General features: G+C 40.0%; 1 protein-coding gene across 2 annotated transcripts in view; it reads right to left on the bottom strand.

The window, feature by feature from the left end:
* The window catches only part of LRP5 (LDL receptor related protein 5), a 121,921-nt gene that overhangs the window by 65,095 nt on the left and 35,762 nt on the right, over positions 1-21,064 (bottom strand). For both annotated transcript variants that reach the window (XM_083479489.1, XM_083479490.1), the window contains exons 3-5: positions 6,968-7,165; positions 5,257-5,453; positions 2,699-2,830 (exon numbers count right to left, since the gene is read on the bottom strand). In XM_083479489.1, coding sequence (XP_083335615.1) covers positions 2,699-2,830; positions 5,257-5,453; positions 6,968-7,165 — 527 coding nt within the window. The remainder of the gene's footprint in view (positions 1-2,698; positions 2,831-5,256; positions 5,454-6,967; positions 7,166-21,064) is intronic.

Genomic DNA, 21,064 nt, shown 5'->3' with positions numbered 1-21,064 from the left:
TGCGGCAAATGCTGGAATCACCAGAGCGGGGTGGGGGGAGGTTCAGGGGGCACTCAGAGGAAGGAGAGGGAGAGGAACTTCCATTGCGCAAGCAGACTGTGAGTGCAGTGACTTTGTTGGAAATAGCCCTCATGGTCCACAGCACAATAATTTTCACCAAGCAATGCATGTTGTGATACTTAGAATCATAGAACTGTGGAGTTGGAAGGGCACAAAATGGTTGTCTAGTCCAATCCCCTGCGATGCAGGAATCACAGCCAATCGTCCAAGGCTTCCTGTGATTGGTGTGTGTGTGTGTGTGTGCAAAACACAGGTTATCCTGCAGTGCCAAAGGGAAAGAAGAAAGGGCATATTCTGTCAGAGTCCCCTCTCCTCTCAACACACGAGGGAGGCACCAAGGCTCCACCTCTTTCCAGTTCTCCTTCCTTTACTTAAGTCCTACACGGTTAGGCATTTGCTTTTGGTAGTGCAGTTCTCCCATTCACAATGTTCGAATTTCTCTCAGGAAAAATGGCTACTCGTCTATCATGTGCACATATGAATGTGTTGCACTTTGTGCTGGTGCTGCTTCTGATATGGTTGGGGGTCCCCCCCCCCCGCAAGGTGGGGTTACGGCAAAACATCTACAGAAAATTGTGCATTTTGTTGCAATAAAGAAGGAGGAAGACACTTGCGTCAGGTCCAGAACAGCGAGATTTGCAACTAATGAGCCCCGTCAATGGAAGCCCGCACAGAGACTTTGGTTTGTTCAACAAGGCTTCTCCCCCTCTGCCTACCTGCTCCCTGCAATTGGTTCAGGGATGGGGGTGGCAGCAGAACACCCTAGAACAGAATCCACATGGAGGAGAGGGCACAATCGTTCTGACTGGCAGGCTGAATGACTGTAAATAAAATGATGTTTAATTCTTCCTCTTACAGTGGTGCCTCGCAAGACAAAACTAATCCGTTCCGCGATTCGTCTTGCGGTTTTTTCGTCTTGCGAAGCACGGCTATTAGAAGCTTAGCGGCTTTAAGAAAAAGGAAACAAACTCGCAAGAACTCGCAAGTTTCGTCTTGCGAAGCAAGCCCATAGGGAAATTCGTCTTGCGGAACGACTCAAAAAACGGAAAACTCTTTCGTCTTGCGCGTTTTTCGTCTTGCGAGGTACCACTGTATTTTTAAATACAATGGCAACACCAGCTAGACCACTGATAATTCGCCTACTATTATGCACACAATCCTCAACAGCCATGCTGCTAAAAAAAAATTCCAAGACAAAATATTTCTCCGTGTGGACCAGTCCCCTTTAACCTAACTGAAGCTTGACTAGGGTTGCCATATTTCAAACAGTGATAATCTGGACAAGTTGTTGAGCTTTTTGGGCAAATTTGCAAAGAAAGAAAGAAAGATCGCCAAAAACAACACTGCCAACATGGGTTGCCATATGTCCAGATTTTCCTAAACATTTTAGCAATTTCCGCCCAGACACTGCTTCCAACTGCAGTATTGCGTATATGTCCAGGAAATTCTGGACATATGGCAACCCTATCTTAACATTAAATCCAAAGCACTAGCCCTCACAATCCAAGATTCAGCAAATTTCCCTGGCACATTTCTCTCAAACATAACACACATCATTTCTGGTTTTCCAAAGAAGAAGAAGAAGAAGAGTTTGGATTTGATATCCCGCCTTTCACTCCCCTTCAGGAGTCTCAAAGCGGCTAACATTCTCCTTTCCCTTCCTCCCCCACAACAAACACTCTGTGAGGTGAGTGGGGCTGAGAGACTTCAAAGAAGTGTGACTGGCCCAAGGTCACCCAGCAGCTGCATGTGGAGGAGCGGAGAAGCAAACCCGGTTCCCCAGATTATGAGACTACCGCTCTTAACCACTACACCACACTGGCTGGACTTGGTCATTAAAGACCATATGCCAACATATCCTTATGAACACTTAATATATATTCTTCCATACTTTGCATTGTAAAACCAGAAGTTCTAAAGCAGCACTAAATTTGAGAGAAATACATAATTTTTGTAATGCATGAATGCTTTAATGAGGGACTGCTCACAAATTAACATTCCCAAATGGTTGCTTACATCCAATTTTTGTTCCCTGCATACATTAGGAGGAGTTGTAAAAGAGATGGGGGGGGGAGCAGCAATAATAGTGGAATGCATTCTTTGTGGAAATACAAAATTCTCTTCTCATGCTTATAAAATTTGATGTGGTTATATATTTTACTTCTATTGCCTCCATACTTTAAGCTAACCTTGAATTCAGTTAATATGTAGGCATCTTCTATAGACTTGGGACTGAGCTCTTGCCAAGTGAATTAATTGCAACAGACAGACTTCAAATACATACATAAAAGACCCTATTAATGGGGAGGGAGGGAATAGCTTGGGATACAGAGAAGGAAGAGTAATACACACAGAGAAAACACTGCTTAAATAACTTCTCTAGACTATACATCAGAAGTAGCTAATACGGCCCCTTTCACCTCCCATCAGTAAGTATGGCCCTGAACACTGGCCATACTTACTGTCTGGGGCTGGTGTGAGTTATGGTCCAAAAACATGTGGATGGCACCATGTTGGCTACCCTTGTTGAAGACAAAAGAAGGAATTAACTTGTCCAAACCAACCTCAAAGTGTCTCAGTCTTCTGGTACTAGTCTAGAACTCTCTTGAGCAACAATTTCTCTGGCCACATTACTTACCTGCTTTGCAGGTCCTGCCATCTTCTTCAAGCTGGACTCCAGTGGGACAGTTACAGCTGTAAAAGGGATCTCTTGGAGATAACAGGCACAAATGGGAACAGCCCCCATTATTATCTTCACAGGGTGTATGAACTTAAGAAATCAGAAAAGAGAGAAGAGCATTTTACATTTTTCCAGAACGTTGAGGAACTTCAATTCTCTGAGGTAAGCTAAAAATAAACATTTCTCCCCCAGAAGTACCCTGTTCTTAACAACTCTGAACATAATTAAAATATATATACACTTGTGTGTGTTTTTACTGTATATTACATTTTGTAGAACACATCTTTCCTAAATTTTAAGAAGAATGTGCAAGAGAGGAATTTAATGCTACATAATGAGGCTTAGAAAGATCTCTAGAGAAGCAATTCACAGAGTGCGTGTGTACACACTGACTTCGCCTGAGAAAATCCCTTTTAGGTTGCCCGCCCACCTTCAAAATGTAGTTTAGGAACTAGGTACAAAAGTTGTTTAAAGGCAAAACTGTGGCTGGAATGCATGATGCAGCTTCCCTTTAAAGAAGACGCGAGCTCAGCAAATTACTCGTACAAGATCAGAAAGTAGCTTGGGGATTCTGTGGAGCGACTCCTGAAAATGTTGTAGAAGCTGCTAGGAGCCTTGTAAGCATGAGGAGAATTATCGCCTGCCACAGTCCCAGAACTGTTAAAGAGATTTCCTGTGGCAGCTTTAAAACTCCGTTTGCACAATACAACTTGTATTTACTAGTACCAAACACAATTGTAGCAAATATATCAGTCTCTCCCCTTCCACATACACATATTCATAAAGCCAGTCAGTTTTTAAGTTGTGTTTTGTTATAGTTGATTTTAACACCTCCTGGAAATAATCTCACTGGATTATGGCAACAAAAAGAAAGGCAGCCAACAATACAAAAGGGGGGAACAATTCAAGTGTGCCAAGAAAACCAGACCCCAATATTCTGTGCACTCCCAGATTATCACTGCCTTGTGCGTGGGCCATAATCAGACCAGCAATATGCAAGAACCATTTGGGGGGAGGTGGAATCCAAATCCGATCCTAGTCAAGAGACAATGGCATCTCAGCTATTTCTAGGAGATGGTATCTCCATATGCACCAGGTTTTCCTCGCTACTGGCCAGAAATACTGTGACCCAAGGGCGGGACATTCCCTCAGCTGAGAGAAATGTCAAGAATTTCAGAAAGCACCACACAACCCCATCTGGAACGCTAGGACGAACTGTAGCAGTGCACATACTCAGTGCATTTTAGTGAAGTCTTGCACCTGTTTCTCGGTTAGAGCAGATCTTAAATTCTTTTGTTTACTCCATGGTGCTTTGCTGTCAACCTATCTTCCCTATTCAAAGTACAGCCAGTACCACATCCAGAGACCAAATATTTCAGGTTTATTAGATTCAGGACCCAAGGGTCTGCTAATACTTATCTCTAAATCATGAGCTTATTGTGTACTTTCCCAATAGTTAGCATCTGCAAACTACAATATTCTGAACAATGAAAAGGCTGCAAAACAAGACCAGGGTGTACCATATGTTCCATTTTTATTTTTATTTTACACAGAACTTCCACTGATGAAAGATAGAGGCTCCATCTACGTGGATATTTGAGCTCCTAAATCAACTGCTGCAAAGTTTCTCTATAGCTATGTTGATACCTGGCATTAGTAATATTCAAAGTGGAAAACAATTCCTTAGAACAACCTGTTTAAAGAATGGCAGAGGTGGTACTATGAACGTCAACAATCAATTTTAGATAAAAGCCTATATAGAGGAGCAGGAAAAATAGCTTGGAAATATCTTCAGAATTAAGAAATTCTATTTATTTGACTTTGCTTCCTAGCACGAAACTAGAAATCGCTTGCATTAGCAATCTGTGCTTATCTCAACTTCTGCTGTTCTGCTCCATAAGGTTACTTAGAAATTCACTGCATCCCCACAATAATTAATAATTATAATTAACTGACTATACATTGTTGCCTTTCTAGGCTCTGCATTTGGTATTCATTTGTATGGCTCTAGCTTGTCTGATCCCTCTGACATCAAAGCAACTAAGCCAATGACCGCCAAAGAAATTGTGACATCACCACCTGCAAAGCCCCTCTGAAGCATCCCTGACATCAAGAGGCGGATCAAATTGAGGAAGTTACTGAAGAAGTCTAGAAGTCAGAGGATGAGATGTTGCCTGCAGAAGAGCTTCAGCTTGCTTCCAAGCAATTCTGAGCTTGTTGGCTATATACATGCTAGTGTTCAATAAACATAGAGGCAGAAACACAGTTGAAAGCACCATGGCACGTAAGTCTGTCAAATCCAGTATTTGAGGACATGATAGTTAAAACTCACACAGCCAAGCTAAATTTCTGCCTAACCTGCTATTCATTCACAATGCTTGCTAACATCTGCATCAAAGAGATGAATCATTTATGTTCTCTCTCTGAAGTTCCTGGGTGTTCTCCCAAAGTCCCAGATTTAAAACCACACCCACTCCACATGCCTAAACTACAGCAAATAAATGTAGGAAACGTACAATACGGCTGCCTTTCAGGGCTCAAAACCTGGATGTCCATCGGCGAGTACAGTGCACTTAGTATTTCTCTCCTTTTCTCTCCGGTCCTTTTGTTGCAGGCATGAATGGAGCGAGTCTGCCAGTCCGTCCAGTACAAAGTATCCCCAGCCAGCGTCAGTGCAAATGGGTGTGTGAGGCTACCTTCCACAACTTTTTGCCTAGATTTGTGGGAGGAAAAGCATTTTAGTTGCCATAACGATTCCATGAGCCAAGATGTGATCTCCTTAAAGGCTTCAGTCAAGATTTGAATAAAAGACAACTAACTTCCATAAACAGCAGCACAACAGTTCACCTAGAGCAGTGATGGCCAAACTCGGTCCTCCAGCTGTTTTGGGACCACAACTCCCATCATCCCTAGCTAACAGGACCAGTGGTCAGGGATGATTGGAACTGTAGTCCCAAAACAGCTGGAGGGCCAAGTTTGGCCATCACTGAGCTAGAGCTATCCCAACTATACTTCAACCCTCTCTGCTGAATCATCACACATGCAAAAATATAAACATTGAGGCTGGGGGGGAGGGGACATGGGTGTGCAACCATTTTTCTAAGCCTTCAAACACCTTGCTCTTTTTGTAGCCATAACTAGTTCCAGCTGATTTCTGTTACAGTAAATTCAAGCCACTATGCAGAATGCAAATTGCTCTGGAACGCCATCAATCCAGTAACAGAAGCGGGTGACTGTGGCAGCCTTTGCAGCATAAAAGGTTTACTTCTTTCAAGCTTATTTAGCACTACCGGAACTAAAGCACACTCAGACATGAAAACAGCCTGTTTGTATTTTCCATTACTGCTCTGAAACAATTTATTAGTTTGTAGTACAATATGAAAAGCAGCTTCATTTCCTGATGCAAAGGAATTGAGTTGACCACAGAACATGGACATGTACTGCACAATGTTCAATGACTAAGGCCAGGGATTTTTCAAAAGAGCCCATAGGGGGAAATCTAGAGTATCTCAAACTAACTGACAGCAATGCCTACCAGGAGGAGCAGACAGGAATTCTGAATCTAAATATTGTTACACCATACAGGGCCACTATCCTTGCTTAACACAGTGGTCTTGAGGAGGAGTAGAGGGCTCCCAATATCACACTTGCTTCCTGGATCCTTTCAACAACATCCCTTAAGCGTGTGATACAAGCTAACTGCTAGTTGTTGCTTTTTACATTCCAAGTGGTAAAATATGCCAATTAGATGTTCTGAACTATAGCAACATTACTTTAGGGCAGCATTGTTTTTTTAAAAGCAACCCACTGTCAAACATATCTTCCTTTAAAAAAGCAAGCATCAGTAAGTCTGAACACAATGAGAGTTTTGAGTTTCATAGCAAAAGTTGCATGGTTGGATGATGAAAAACCTTTACAGTGGTACCTTGGTTTGCATACGTCTTGGTTTCCATACGTTTTGGATTACAAACACATCAAACCCAGAAGTGCGTGTTCCGGTTTGCAACCTTTTTTTGGATTACAACCCATTTTTTGGGATTACGAACAAAAATTTTTTGGAGGCCCCACTGGAGAAAGTGCGCCTTGGGTTACAACCTGTTTTGGTTTACAAATGAACCTCCAGAACGGATTATGGTCGTAAACCGAGGTACCAAACTGTAGTCAGACAGTTTGAGAAACATAAAATTTATGTGAGGAGGAAAGAACACGAACACACATGCCACATACCTGAAAGAGCCGTCCAGATTCGCTCTGTGAATGAAACTCAGTTTTGCATCAGCCCAATAAAGCTTTTGTTCCTCAAGATCTATGGTGAGTCCATTAGGCCAGTAAATGTCAGAATCCACAATTATTTTCCGAACACTGCTGTCCATTCCAGCACGCTCTATTCTAGGAGTCTCCCCCCAGTCTGTCCAATACATGTACCTAGAAAGTATTAAAAATACAAGTGTTATGGTGATGGAGTAGACTCCTGAAGTTCATGTGCCTCTGAAATCTAAAAGGAAAAACAGCCAGAATATCAAAGGTTCCTTTAAAACTTGAGCACCATCTGTTTAAATGTTATACCTTAACTGACTGGTTCTAGAACAAAATGAGCAACCTGCAGGCCAACTTGCAGCCCTCTACTTCCTTCAGTATGCCTTCCCCCCCCCCCCAAGAAAGGTGACCACAGATCCTGATAATGTTGCCCACCCCCGATCTAGAAGAAAAAAACGTACTGCCTAGAGTGCCCTGAAAAATGGACTTGAAAACTGTCTCTTGCCCCCCCCCCTTTTTTAAAATCTCTGTGTATTTGCACAATGGCTCTGGTGGAACCTCTAACCTTATGTTAGCACAGATTTCATAAGATGCAAATAGCTACATGCTGCTTTCAATCTTTCAATCTACAATTTTATTTTCAGTGGCGTAATATAAGCTCTTCCATGTAACACAAAAATTAATATTGCACCTGGTTAAATAGAAGAGTTGAGCAACAACTTATTTATTATGCACTTCTGGCAATTAATCAGAGACAACTGAGCCAAACTGACAATAGCACAAGAACCTAAATTAAGCTGGTTTATATATGCCAAAGAATACAGGTGCAATGGATACAAATTATATACAAACAATAATGCCTATGCATCACATTTCACATCTAATTTTATAGTAGTAAATTACCTATTACTAGGCAGCTTGCTGACATTAAGGATACAAAGATAAATGTACTGTATACTAGCAATAAATTCATGCTGAGACTGATTTCACACCCTTCCTCTTAACCTTAAGATACCACAGCTATGCAACAGGGGACAATATACTTTCCATTCAGGAATCAAGTGCATGGACTTTTAAAACCTTAAAAAACAACAACCCAGGAGTGCTGTTCCACAAGAAGAGGGATTTCTCATTTGTTAGCATGTGTTTATGCAATACACAGTGTTCCTCCAAGATACAGAGTGAATAGACAGGTGCAGAAAGAACAACTATTCTCTAAAAATTAAACAGGTCAGGAAAGGAAAAACAAACTCTGACAAAATGTAAATGATTTCTAGGCTGTTTCAAATTTTCAACTAGAGGATCACCTATAGACTGAAGACAGACACTTTGCTGAGTCCAAAAGTGAATGTGAAGTTCCTTCTATACAAAAGTAATTTCCTCTCCTAACGAAACAAGATTCATCTACCCAGCATACAAGAATACAACATAAACAGCAAGGCTGTTAATTTCATTGTACACAGGTTGTACATTGACAATAAAGGTATTACAGTGGTACCTCGGGTTACAAACGCTTCAGGTTACAGACTCCGCTAACCCAGAAATAGTACCTCGGGTTAAGAACTTTGCTTCAGGATGAGAACAGAAATCGTGCAGCAGCAGTGCGGCGGCAGCGGGAGGCCCCATTAGCTAAAGTGCCTCAGGTTAAGAACAGTTTCAGGTTAAGAACGGATCTTTGGAACGAATTAAGTTCTTAACCTGAGGTACCACCTGAGGTACCACTTTAGCTAATGGGGCCTTATTATTATTATTATTATTATTATTATTATTATTATTATAGGTCTACTTCACTGTTTTGTTTTCCTTACAGTCAAGCATTAGAAGAGGAAAACATTGTTGTTGTTTTTAAAAATCAAGGCTACTTAGATCCTGTGAAGAAAATTCACCAACTACTTAACATTTATACTCATTGTTGACATACTGAGGTTGTGGTCGAATCAGCTCGTGAAGATGTCCAGAAAGTATTGTTTAAAAGGCCATACAATGGAATGCTAGGTAAACACACCAAAGTGTTCCTAGTTAAGGTCAAGCATTCCCAAAGACAATAAGAAAATCAAAACACAATACCAAATCCTGCACAATTTATGCAGCTATTGTAGTCTACTTACATTCTTTTCCAACAAGTTGCGATCCAAATTGGATAAAAGAGACAAGAAAAAGGCATAACTGTTTGATATGGAAACACTGTCATTAAATGCACTGGGAGACAATGCTAGGAAAGGCCATTGTAACGGAAATGCCATGCCAAAACATGCCAGAGGAGTGCACCTATTAAAATAGCCCCACCCCCTCCAAAGTCTGTGAAACACGCTAAGAAAAACCAGGGCATTCTGGAAGACTGACATAATCGCAAAATTTAGCAGTATGGGGGGGAAATGCCAACTGAGAGTCTTTTGAAAGCAAGGCCATAGTTAACTCATGAATTGTGCCACTAGTGAAGGAGAGACACACAAGGAGTGCAACGTTTATTTGTATTTTATTTGTTTTTTAGATGTCTATCCTGCCATTAAGGGCATCTACCCTCAAAAAGGCAACTTTTAGATGCCTAATATCAACAAGGACAAAGCATGAATAACTCTTCCCATCCCCCACCCCCACCCTGGCCCAGCTCTTGTGAAACTTGTCTGCAATAGGGCAAACAAGTTCCACCAGAGGAGCCATGAATAATTTGCAATCAAATCCACTGTCATTATAAATGCCCTTCTGAGTACAGATGGATTTAAATGTTGCACAAGTGTTTGTTTTTTCTAAATCGATGTTGATTTTTTCAGATGCAGTCGATCCTTGCAAGGCTCAACCCAGTTTGTTACTTCAGCCTTTGAAAACAACTCTTATTTCTGATTAACAAAACATTAGATGTATGTATCTTGTTGGAACGCTGAAAGTGGTTCATGTAAAAGATTACTGTGTCAATGAATCGAAGAGCCAAAGATACATCTACAAAGCAACAAAGGAATTAGAAAAACACTTAGTGCGAATAACCAGTATTTCTATGAGCAAGTTCCAAAAATACAGCACATGCCATTAAGCTACCCCCATGAAACCTGGCACACAGAAACTCATTAGTTCATCTAAGGGAAATGGGAAAACGAGATGGAAGATAACATTTTTGCTTCATGGTAGTTCAAGCAGAAGAACTGGAACTTTTGGCATATAAATCAAGGGAGTTCTGATAGCCTTTAGCAGTTTCACTCCAGGAAAGGCAGTTGTGGGAGCAAAGGGCAATGACACCGCTTTCCCCAAGGACGGATATTTTCCTGCATAGCTCCAGAACAGGCAGGATAATTGTTCTCTCGCACAGGGCATTGTCCCATACTGCCTCTCCAAACCCCCCCCCCCCAGATCACCTAACACCATTTTGCAAACAATTGTGTGACAGATTCTACTAATGCATGTGCAGGTTGATCATGGGAAACATACACGGAAGTGTAGCCACGATGCCATGGGAAACATTTATATGTTGTTTAGTCATTTAGTTGTGTCCGACTCTTCGTGACCCCATGGACCAGAGCACGCCAGGCACGCCTGTCTTCCACTGCCTCCCGCAGTTTGGCCAAACTCATGCTGGTAGCCTTGAGAACACTGTCCAACCATCTCGTCCTCTGTCGTCCCCTTCACCTTGTGCCCTCCATCTTTCCCAACATCAGGGTCTTTTCCAGGGAGTCTTCTCTTCTCATGAGGTGGCCAAAGTACTGGAGCCTCAGCCTCAGGATCTGTCCTTCCAGTGAGCACTCAGGGCTGATTTCCTTAAGAATAGATAGGTTTGATCTTCTTGCAGTCCATGGGACTCTCAAGAGTCTCCTCCAGCACCATAGTTCAAAAGCATTAATTTTTCGACGATCAGTCTTCTTTATGGTCCAGCTCTCACTTCCATACATCACTACTGGGAAAACCATAGCTTTAACTATACGGACCTTTGTCTGCAAGGTGATGTCTCTGCTTTTTAAGATGCTGTCTAGGTTTGTCATTGCTTTTCTCCCAAGAAGCAGGGGTCTTTTAATTTCGTGGCTGCTGTCACCATCTGCAGTGATCATGGAGCCCAAGAAAATAAAATCTCTCACTGCCTCCATTTCTTCCCCTTCTATTTGCCAGGAGGTGATGGGCCCAGTGGCCATGATCTTGGTTTTCTGATGCTGAGCTTCAGACCATATTTTGCGCTCTCCTCTTTCACCTTCATTAAGAGGCTCTTTAATTCCTCCTCACTTTCTTGTGTCATCTGCATATCTAAGGTTGTTGATATTTCTTCCAGCAATCTTAATTCCGATTTGGGATTCATCCAGTCCAGCCTTTCTCTCATACTAGCTCCCAGCAATTGCTTAGAACATGGGTAGGGAAGTTTGTATTGTTTTTTGGATATATGGAAAATCAATAAAAATATGATGATGATGATGATGATGATGATATTTATGTAAGCTTTTTCAGACCCTGAGCATTCTCTTGTGAGCAACCTTATGGGTGTTGTATCTTCCATTATGTTTGTTATTATTTTTTACCACACTTACTCAGGTACCAACTAGAAAATACAGTGGTACCTCGGGTTAAGTACTTAATTCGTTCCGGAGGTCCATTCTTAACCTGAAACTGTTCTTAACTTAAAGCACCACTTTAGCTAATGGGACCTTCTGCTGCCGCCGCGCCACCAGAGCACGATTTCTGTTCTCATCCTGAAGCAAAGTTCTTAACCTGAAGCACTATTTCTGGTTCAGGTGCTACTGGAAGGAATTTTTTTATTTTCACTATTTCTGGGTTAGCGGAGTCTGTAACCTGAAGCGTATGTAACCTGAAGCATATGTAACCTGAGGTACCACTGTAATGAAAAGTGCCTGCTTCTGTAGGAACTCTAGTTGTTCAGCTTCTAGATTAATTTAGAAATCAAAATTTAGGACCTACTGCAGAGATGAAAATTAGGCACAGTATGTGAGGCCACATTGATCAGTACAGGGCACAAGGTTAACTGAACACTCATCAGAAGAGTTAATACAGTCTTCAAGTTAATGTAGTTTAATGCAGGTTGCAAATCTATTATTGCTTTATGACCAATAAACTACTTAAAGGCATTAACCCCGATTAAGCAGCTCTAGTCAAAATTAGAAACTTAACACCAATCAGTTTCTCCATAAATGAGTTTTAGACATAGAGCAGCACCTAAAGGGAGTGCATTTTTTGTAATATTTCATCTTCTGGGCACAGCATTTGGCTTTGCTATCAAAACCTGTGGGCCAGGTTTGATGTCCTGGTCATTTAGGTGATAGCATTGTATTTAATAACAAAATTGGGGTAGGGGGAGGACAAAGACCGAAAATATAATACAATGCTACAAATGTTGTCATCCCATCAAATGGCACCCACCGCCACAGATGTTAGAGCTTCCTTATACATTCCAATACCAAACTTTCAGCTAGCTTAAAATCTCATAAAAGAAACCTTTTGTATTTCAAACTAAGTGAAATCACCAGCCAATCCTACCCAGGTCTTGAAGCAGGCCCTCCAGATGTTGTTTGGACTCCATCAGCCTCAGCCAGCTTGGCCAATTATCAGGTATGACTAGAGTTGCACACCAGCAACATCCAGAAGGCCACAGGTTCCCCACCTGAAGGGGTCTCAACAGGATGATTCTCTGTGCCATACAATCTGTGATGGTTTACCCAATTCATTTGATTGGACTTACAAGGTTTCTGTAATCATTTTCCACCTGTACAAGGCAGCGAGAAATAATGGTTTTAAGGGCTGAGGCCGCTCTCTCTCAGCCAAGGTAGCCTCGCATGAAGCCTTTCTTAAGCAATCATTTAAGCAAGGAATCAAGGAAGTCTGTTTTGTAAAGTGTGGGTGGAGTGGTGGACTTGGGTACTACGGTGCCCTGTATGAGGCCAACATTTGGTGTGCCCCCCACTTGTGCGGCCATCCCAAAGGCGGGTAAGGAGGTGACTGGCTTTGGAAAGGAGACACGAGGGCTCTGGAGTCCTCCCACCTCCTTCCCAAAGCTGGGAAAGCACTAACTAGGCTTTGAGAAGGGGGGGGGGACTCTAGGACCCTGTCAAAGCCCTCATGCATTCTCCCCAAAGCATAGCCCCTTACTTAGTGGGCTTTGAGATGGCGCCCCCTGTGCTCAGCGCCCAGTGCATGCACACAGTCCTGGTGGGTGCAAAACTGATATCCAAAAAGAATTCTTATAAAAGTGGTTCATTAATGAAGTAGTAAAAAGGTATCGCGTTGTATCCAGTAGCGTCCCCTCCACTTATGGAAGGCACTTTTGATCCAATAGTGGGAAGGGTGGGTAAGAGATTTTAGCCCATTTCCCCATTCCATTTGCAGCCGCTTCTCTGAAGGCTCACTGCTGAAAGTGAAAGAGGATTTGCAAATATCACACTAACACACTTTAGGTCCATGTAAGGTTCTGGTGGATAAACAATGTTTAGCCAGCAAAGGGACACAAATGGATACAAACCCAGCTTTTGAATGTCAGGTTGTGGGTAGAGTCTCTTAACAGCTGTACACGGACTATAAATGTTAGGGTAAAGTTATTATTACTCCCTTTCTTCATTGTTTGGCTAAGCAAAACAAGGCTCAGTCTACTTTGAACATCCAAGAGGGCACAACCCACAAAGGTGGACTGCAACAGAACTATTTCCCATTCAGACATATACTAGAACCAGCAGCACAGTTATTTTAGACTCTGGACTCTGGACTTAATGGTTTAACAGGGGAGAGTGTTTCTTCAAACCTTAATTTGTATTAGTTCACTTGCTCCAAGGCCAGCACCACTGCACTGGGGAGGCCTCCTACTCATTCTGAGTGGGGCCCAGGACCTCTGCCTCAAAGTCTTGCCCTGATTGTACCACTAAGTATAATCCAGTGCAGAATGAAGTTCTAGGTCTGCTGCTTTAAAGCCTAAAATGGCCCACCTGGGAAACAAGACTGAATTTGCACACTTCCTAATTCTTGGGCCAATTAGAGCTATTCAAGACACAAATGACATGGTACTTCAGAGATAGGAAACCACAGCTCTTGCCAGATACAAAGTATCTTAGCATTTTAAATTGGAAATCCCTGAAAGGATTGTTCAAGCAGATAAGCCACAAACAAAATTTATTTATTATTGTGGATGCACCAGGCACTGTATAGATATTTTAAAAATACATTGCCGAGTTACTGCCTACAGACTCGCAATCTTTTTTAAAACAAACAAACAAACAAACAAACAAACAAACATGAGAAACAGAGGGAAACTGCTCAAATTTTGCCCAAGCTGGGAAAGAGTGAAAGTTGGATAGTTCAGTTGGTAGAGAATGAAACTCAATCTCAAGCCCCATGTTGGGCAAAAGATTCTTGCATTGCAGAGGTCTGAACTAAATGACCCTCGTGGTCCCTTCCAAATCTGCAACTCTACACTTCTATGATTCTATGAAGGAAAGCATTCAAATTAACCTAGAAATATAAAACAATACAAAAGAAATCCAAGCACTACATCAAGAGGGAAATGCGTAAGAGGAGCTAGGAGTTTTTAATAATTTTTACAATGATACTGAGAAGAGGCCAAGTGAATATTTAAAGGAAATTGGTTCCACTCATAAGAGTCCAAAATAAAAAAAAAAGATTCAGAGAGAAAAACAACAACATGAGTGTGAGCGTTTAATAAGATTCATATGTGGTGAAATGGAGGGACCAAGACAAGAGACAGAAACCAACAAAAACAGAAATTTACATTTGATAGAAAATGGGGGAAAGTCAATGAGGGAAAACAAAATAGGTATACAATTATTATTGTGTAAAGAAAGTAGGATGAAATGCAAGAGTCAAGAATAATATCAGTAAGTGTTATCATACTTCCCCCCCCCCCATGTCACATGACTCATTTGGAGGAGACATCTAAGTTTTGGGGGTGGTGATAAATAAATTATATTAATTTAAGAATGGTATAGCAAGCACTATCCTAATCCTGCATTATAATTTTGGAATTATTGAAGTTGGGCTGCAATATCCTTCTTTGCTATGTGGCTGGATATCATTTTTGTTCTTTTTGTTTTTGTAACTGTGTTAAGTTGAAAAAATAACCAAATCACTTGTGTTATTTTGTTTTTAAAAAAGAAGAATGGAGGCAATAGGTCTAAACAAAAAAAGCACAAAAAAACAATGAAGCTGACGAACAATGAAGGCATGACTATGAGTTGTCCCACCAGTGAGGGGCACAGAATAAAGATACAAGAAATTAAATGAACATATACTATTAAGGAATCAACTGCTTTGGGCTTCCAAAACTGAGTTCGTATAATATCAGTAACCATACATATTAAGCAACCTCAGGATAATCATAACTACATTATGGCTTACACATCTGCAAGGAGGTGGTAGGTTTTAAATCAAAAGCTGGAGCAAGATGAAAGCCTAAGGCTGGGCTCCAAAGACTTACATTAGTAATGCCATGTGGGATTTTTTTATTTCCTTCCTTGAACAGCAGACGTTCACCAGAGCTTATCAAAATCTGCTTTTGAAAGTCCCGTCCCCCGCCAACTTTCAAAAGCAGTTTACCATGTGTCAATGGGGGACTGCAGTTCAAGAAACCTAATCCCAAAGTCTTCTTGGATACATGAAAACCATTCTGCACATCACTGGATCCCAGCCAAGGAGCACCACATGGTAAGTCCTTTAGCAATATGGTAATTTGCCACTGCACTAACCAAAGGTATGTGTGTAAACAGTACCTCGCCAGCCCATGGGGGGGGGAGCTTTTGGTCTCTTGCCTCTTCCAATTTCTTGAGGTAAAAGGACTACACATCAGCCATACGAATCTCATTGTTCTAGATAATTTGTTCATGCCAACATTAGATTATAATCAGACATCTGGTACTGCAAACATTGGCCTAGTTCGTATTTAAACCATAGGCTAAAACAAACTATTGTTTAATGTGAATTAGCAGTACACTAGTGCATGCTGCTCAGACGTTTACTGATACTCCTACTACTTTGTCATGTTGTCCAAAACTGTGGTTTGATTCTCTCCAGAAGCAATAATAACCAAGGTCTCTTCAAGGCTGACAGTTTGTTGTTTGGAGAAAAACCAAACCACAAGCCCAGGTTTAGATGGCATGAGAAGCAGACCCTGGCTTGTTTTCTTCTGTGGCGAAGCAGCAGGAGGAGTTGGGAAGGAATGATGCCGGAACTTTTTACATGAAAGTGAAATTTTAAATTTGTTATAAATTATGGCTTAATGTTACATGCCATTGAAAGCACAGAGTAAAAAAATACTGCAAAAGAGATTTTGTGGTGAAAGTGGGTGGTAGAATGTTGAATGGTATTGATCCAGCTCTGCATGCAAATTCCAAGCAAATTGCCAGAAGAACTTCATGGAGAATTATGCATGCTCTACATTTGCACATGAAAAATAATAGTACTTTAGCAAAAGATTCCCCACCCTGAACTAAAAAATGTTTGTTCATAAAAAAGAGCATGTTTCTGTGCTAATTGACTTGTTTGGGTTTTTGGTTTTTGGTTTTTTAAAAAGACTTTTATTACACTATATTTCCTCATAATGAACTTAAAATTTTCCAGCCACCATTGCAAAATTTGAATTCCAATCCTTTAAAATGAACAGCAAGGGTGCTCATATCAAATGTTTTCCACCAAAATCTAAACGGTCAAGTGTTGAACGTCTTACAACTAGAGAACTGAACTATTTTTAATAGTGCATTGTAGGTATTTTCTAACGACCCAACAAAAAATATATTTTCGCTTCATACATCTAGAGATTAAGACAATAAAAATCACAAGCAACTTATTCAGTCTTGTGTTGTAAATGCCCCCTGATGAATTCTAAGATTACTATGCTATGGTCTGTCTTTCGCAATAAAGCAATACAGAGTAGTACTCTTGACTAGGCAAATAACTTCTAACACTAGGAGTCTTGCATTCATAACCTACCATGAATAGCACAAGCAGAGACAACTGAGAAAAAGTGAAGCAGAATGAAACAATTGCTGCAAAATAAAATCTGACCAGGATGGAAACTTTGATCTGGAATTCCTATCAGACTGTTAAGAAACTACAGTAACTTGAAGAAAAACAGATATTCCGCTCATGTTATTATTTTGTCAATATGCTCCCAACATGCCTTTTGAAAAAGATGGGAGGGTGGCAAGAAAGCATTGGGAAGCCACCATCATCACAAACAAGCCCCTGATTTATACATTTTTGCAAGTTTTACCGGTGTAATATACCATCTGTAAATCATTTTCATAACATTTTCCTTTAACGCAGTATATGCGGTAAATTTAATATTTTCGTTCCATAATTTAATCCAATCATTAAATTGAATATTATATCCAAAATCTCTGGCCCAATGTATCATAACAGATTTAACTTCTTCATCCTTCGTATGCCATTCCAGCAATATCTTATACATTTTAGATAAAATTTTACATTCATTATTTATTATTTCCATTTGGAATTTTGAATCCTTCTCTGCAAATCCATATTCCTTAAGATCTTTTTAAAACATTTCATTTATTTGAAAATAATGCAGCCAATCATATACATACTCTTTTACTTCTTCATAGGGTATCATTTTCCATTTCCCCTCTTCCTTAACAATCAAATTTCCATATGTAATCCAATTTCTTCTCATATTGATTTTTTTGACACTCATAACCTCTAATGGGGATAACCAGTGTGGAGTTTTTGGTTCGAGTAGGCTTTTATACCTATCCCATATTTCTATCAACGATCTTCGGAAAATGTGGTTCTCAAAACCTTTATGGATTTTCTTCTTTTCAGACCATAGATACGCATGCCACCCAAATCTATTGTCAAATCCTTCTATATCTAACAACTCTGTGTTTTCTAATTTTACCCATTCCTTTAACCAACAGAGACAAGAAGCTTCATAATATAATTTCAGGTCTGGCAGGGCGAAGCCTCCTCTCTCCTTAGCATCTGTTAGTAACTTAAATTGAATTCTTGGCTTCTTACCCTGCCAGATATACCTTGAAATTACTCTTTGCCATTCTTTAAAGGTCATAGTCCCTTTGATTATTGGAATTGTCTGAAACAAAAATAACAGTTTTGGCAGCATGCTCATCTTTATCGTTGAAATCCTTCCCCACAACGATAACTTCATTCGTCTCCACACCTCCAGATCTCTCTTTATTCCATTCCACACTGTTATATAATTATTCTGGTACAAATCAATATTCTTAGGGGTTATCCAAATACCCAAATATTTCACCTTCTTCACCACTTCTATACCTATTTGTTGTTGCATTATTCCTATCGTCTCTTGATCCATGTTCTTAGCAATTATTTTAGTCGTTTTCTTATTCAATATGAATCCTGCCACTTGACCAAATCTTTCCACCTCTATAAGTATGCTTTTAACACTTTCCAAAGGTTCCTCCACCGTTAGAACCAGATCATCGGCAAAGGCTTTAACCTTATATTCATTCAGGCCTACTGCAACCCCTTTTATTACCTCATTTTCTCTTATAGATTTTAGAAAGACTTCCAGGACCATGATGAATAACAGTGGCGAAAGTGGACATCCTTGTCGTGTACCCTTGGTTATCCCTATTTCTTCCGTAATCACATTATTAACAATTAATTTAGCTTTCTGTTCGGTATATATTGCCTTTATTCCATTGAGGAATTCCTTCCCCACCTCCATATATTCTAAATTTTTTAACATAAAATCCCAATATATATTATCAAAGGCCTTTTCTGCATCCACAAATATTAACATAGCTTGTTTCTCATTCCTGGCAGTCAGATATTCCAAAATATTGATTATATTCCTTACATTGTCTTTCATCTGTCTGCCAGGTAGGAAACCCGCTTGATCCTTATGAATAACTTCTTGTAATATTTTTTTAATCCTCTTTGCTAAAATACTTGCAAATATTTTGTAATCTGTATTTAACAACGAAACAGGTCTATAGTTTTTGACTTGTGTCAAATCAGAGTCTTGTTTTGGAATAAAAGTAATAAATGCTTCTTTCCATGTTTCTGGGATTTCTCTTTCCTTAAGAATATTATCCATAACTTCTTTCAAGGGTACTGACAGGATGTGTTTCATTTCTTTATAGTAACTTGCTGTAAATCCATCTGGTCCCGGAGCTTTCCCTTTTTTGAGTTCTTTTATAGTCTCTTTTATTTCATCAATTTCTATTGGGGCGTTCAGCTTATCTTTTTTTTCTGTCGGGATCTTCTGCACCTTTTTTTATTTAAATATCTTTCTATCTTCCTCATATTGTTCTTCTCTGTTCTTTTATATAGATGTCTGTAAAAGTCCAAGAGTCCTTTTTTAATACCTTTTGGACTGTCTATTTCTTCTCCCTCCACAATGATTTTGTTGATTGTATTCTGTTCTTTTCTTTTCTTAATTTGCCATGCCAGCCATTTGCCAGATTTGTTAGCCGATTCAAAGTTCCTTTGTCTCAATCTTTTTATATTCCATTCTACTTCTTTGTTGATTATCATCGCAAATTGAGTTTGCAAAGCCTTTATATTCTGTTTTGCTTTATCATTATTCGGTTTCTTAACTAATTTTTGTTCGTTTTCCATTATTTGTCTTAAAATTTCCTTCTTTCCTTTTTCTCTGCTTTTATTTTTGATTGCATTCTGCTGGATGAAAAATCCTCTCATAACCGCCTTGCTGGCATCCCATACTGCATTCATTTTCGTACCCTTATTAGAATTATTTACAGAATAGTCCATCAGATTCTTTTGGGCTTTCTCAACAATTTTTTTATCATCTAGGAGATAATCATTCATTCTCCATCTGAACGATCTTTCTTCGTATCTTTGTAATTCAGGTTTTATTGGACTATGATCTGAAATTACTCTAGGTTGAATTTCTATTTGCCTGATTCTTGGAGTTAATTCATTTGAGACCCATATTTGATCAATTCTCGACATTGACTGATTTGGGTCTGAATAGAATGTACTCACTAGCTATCAAACCGTTTTTATACAAGGACAAGAGAACTTCCCCTTCACATTTATGTCACAGCCATAGTATTAAGGGGTATTAAATAAGTTAAAACAAGCATTCCTTCTCTCCTATACAGAGGAAATTTCTAGTAACCAGCAGAACAGGGCAACCCACCAAACAGGACACCAGACTGAAAAATCTCCTATACTTGGCACAGATAAATGACAAATGTTATGGATAGCAATGTGAGCCCAATTAGTGGGAAGAGTTATGAACATCCCCCAGTCTAGTCATAGAAGTAACAGTACAATGACGCAAAGGAGAAAAGAGGTAGCTTCAAGCTGCTGCTTAAATTCCTGGTTTCATGGCCTCATGAGAGGCATTTCTAAATGTACCTTTTACAATTTCAGTGTCCTCCTCACACAGATCACTCCCATGTGTCAGATATCTAACTGGAGTGGGAGAGGTGTTATGGGATTCCCTACTAAGGAATGTCCATCATCCCCCCTCCCCCTTCTCCAAGTATCCTGCCTCTTATTGAAAACATTATAGTTAGGCTGATTAATTTTAATGAGACAACTCCCAGTTTTAAGATTGCTTTGCCTATGACCAGTCTCTGGGTGTTACTGTTAGCTTTGGTGATGTAAGCTGCACTGAGCACCATTTTTAAGGTGGGATATAAATATTTTAAGTAAACCAAACAGTCAAAATGTATCATTCCTCAGAAACCTGTCTGGAAATTGCGATTAGCAAATCCCTGAAGCTAAAGATCTAAATCTTTACAGCCTCGGCTATAAAAGCTAATGGCTCTACCATCTAGCTGTTAACGGATTCCCTTATACTCTGTATCTGGGCAAAGATTCATATGAGAGCTTATACAGAAGAACCACACTGTTCACTTAATTCTTGTTCATAAGCGAAGCTTTCCATCCAAAAAAACCCAAGCATGCAAATTCCACAGCAAGATGGTAATCCATCACAGGCCTTTTAAATACTTACGTGAAAATGCTTCTTGATTCCTGCCATTATATCCCACATCTATAAACACCAAAACCTTTATAAATAGTAGGTACAAGGCAGGATGGGAAACTGTATTGGGCAAAGGACTGGCAGTCACCTCTTGGGTCTTTTCCTAAAGGACACTTTAG

Source organism: Podarcis liolepis (assembly GCF_965112155.1).
Source record: "Podarcis liolepis genome assembly, chromosome: 1".
In the NCBI taxonomy this organism is placed as follows: domain Eukaryota; kingdom Metazoa; phylum Chordata; class Lepidosauria; order Squamata; family Lacertidae; genus Podarcis; species Podarcis liolepis.
The sequence above is the reverse complement of the archived record's forward strand: the minus strand, read 5'-3'. Positions and strand labels throughout refer to the sequence as shown.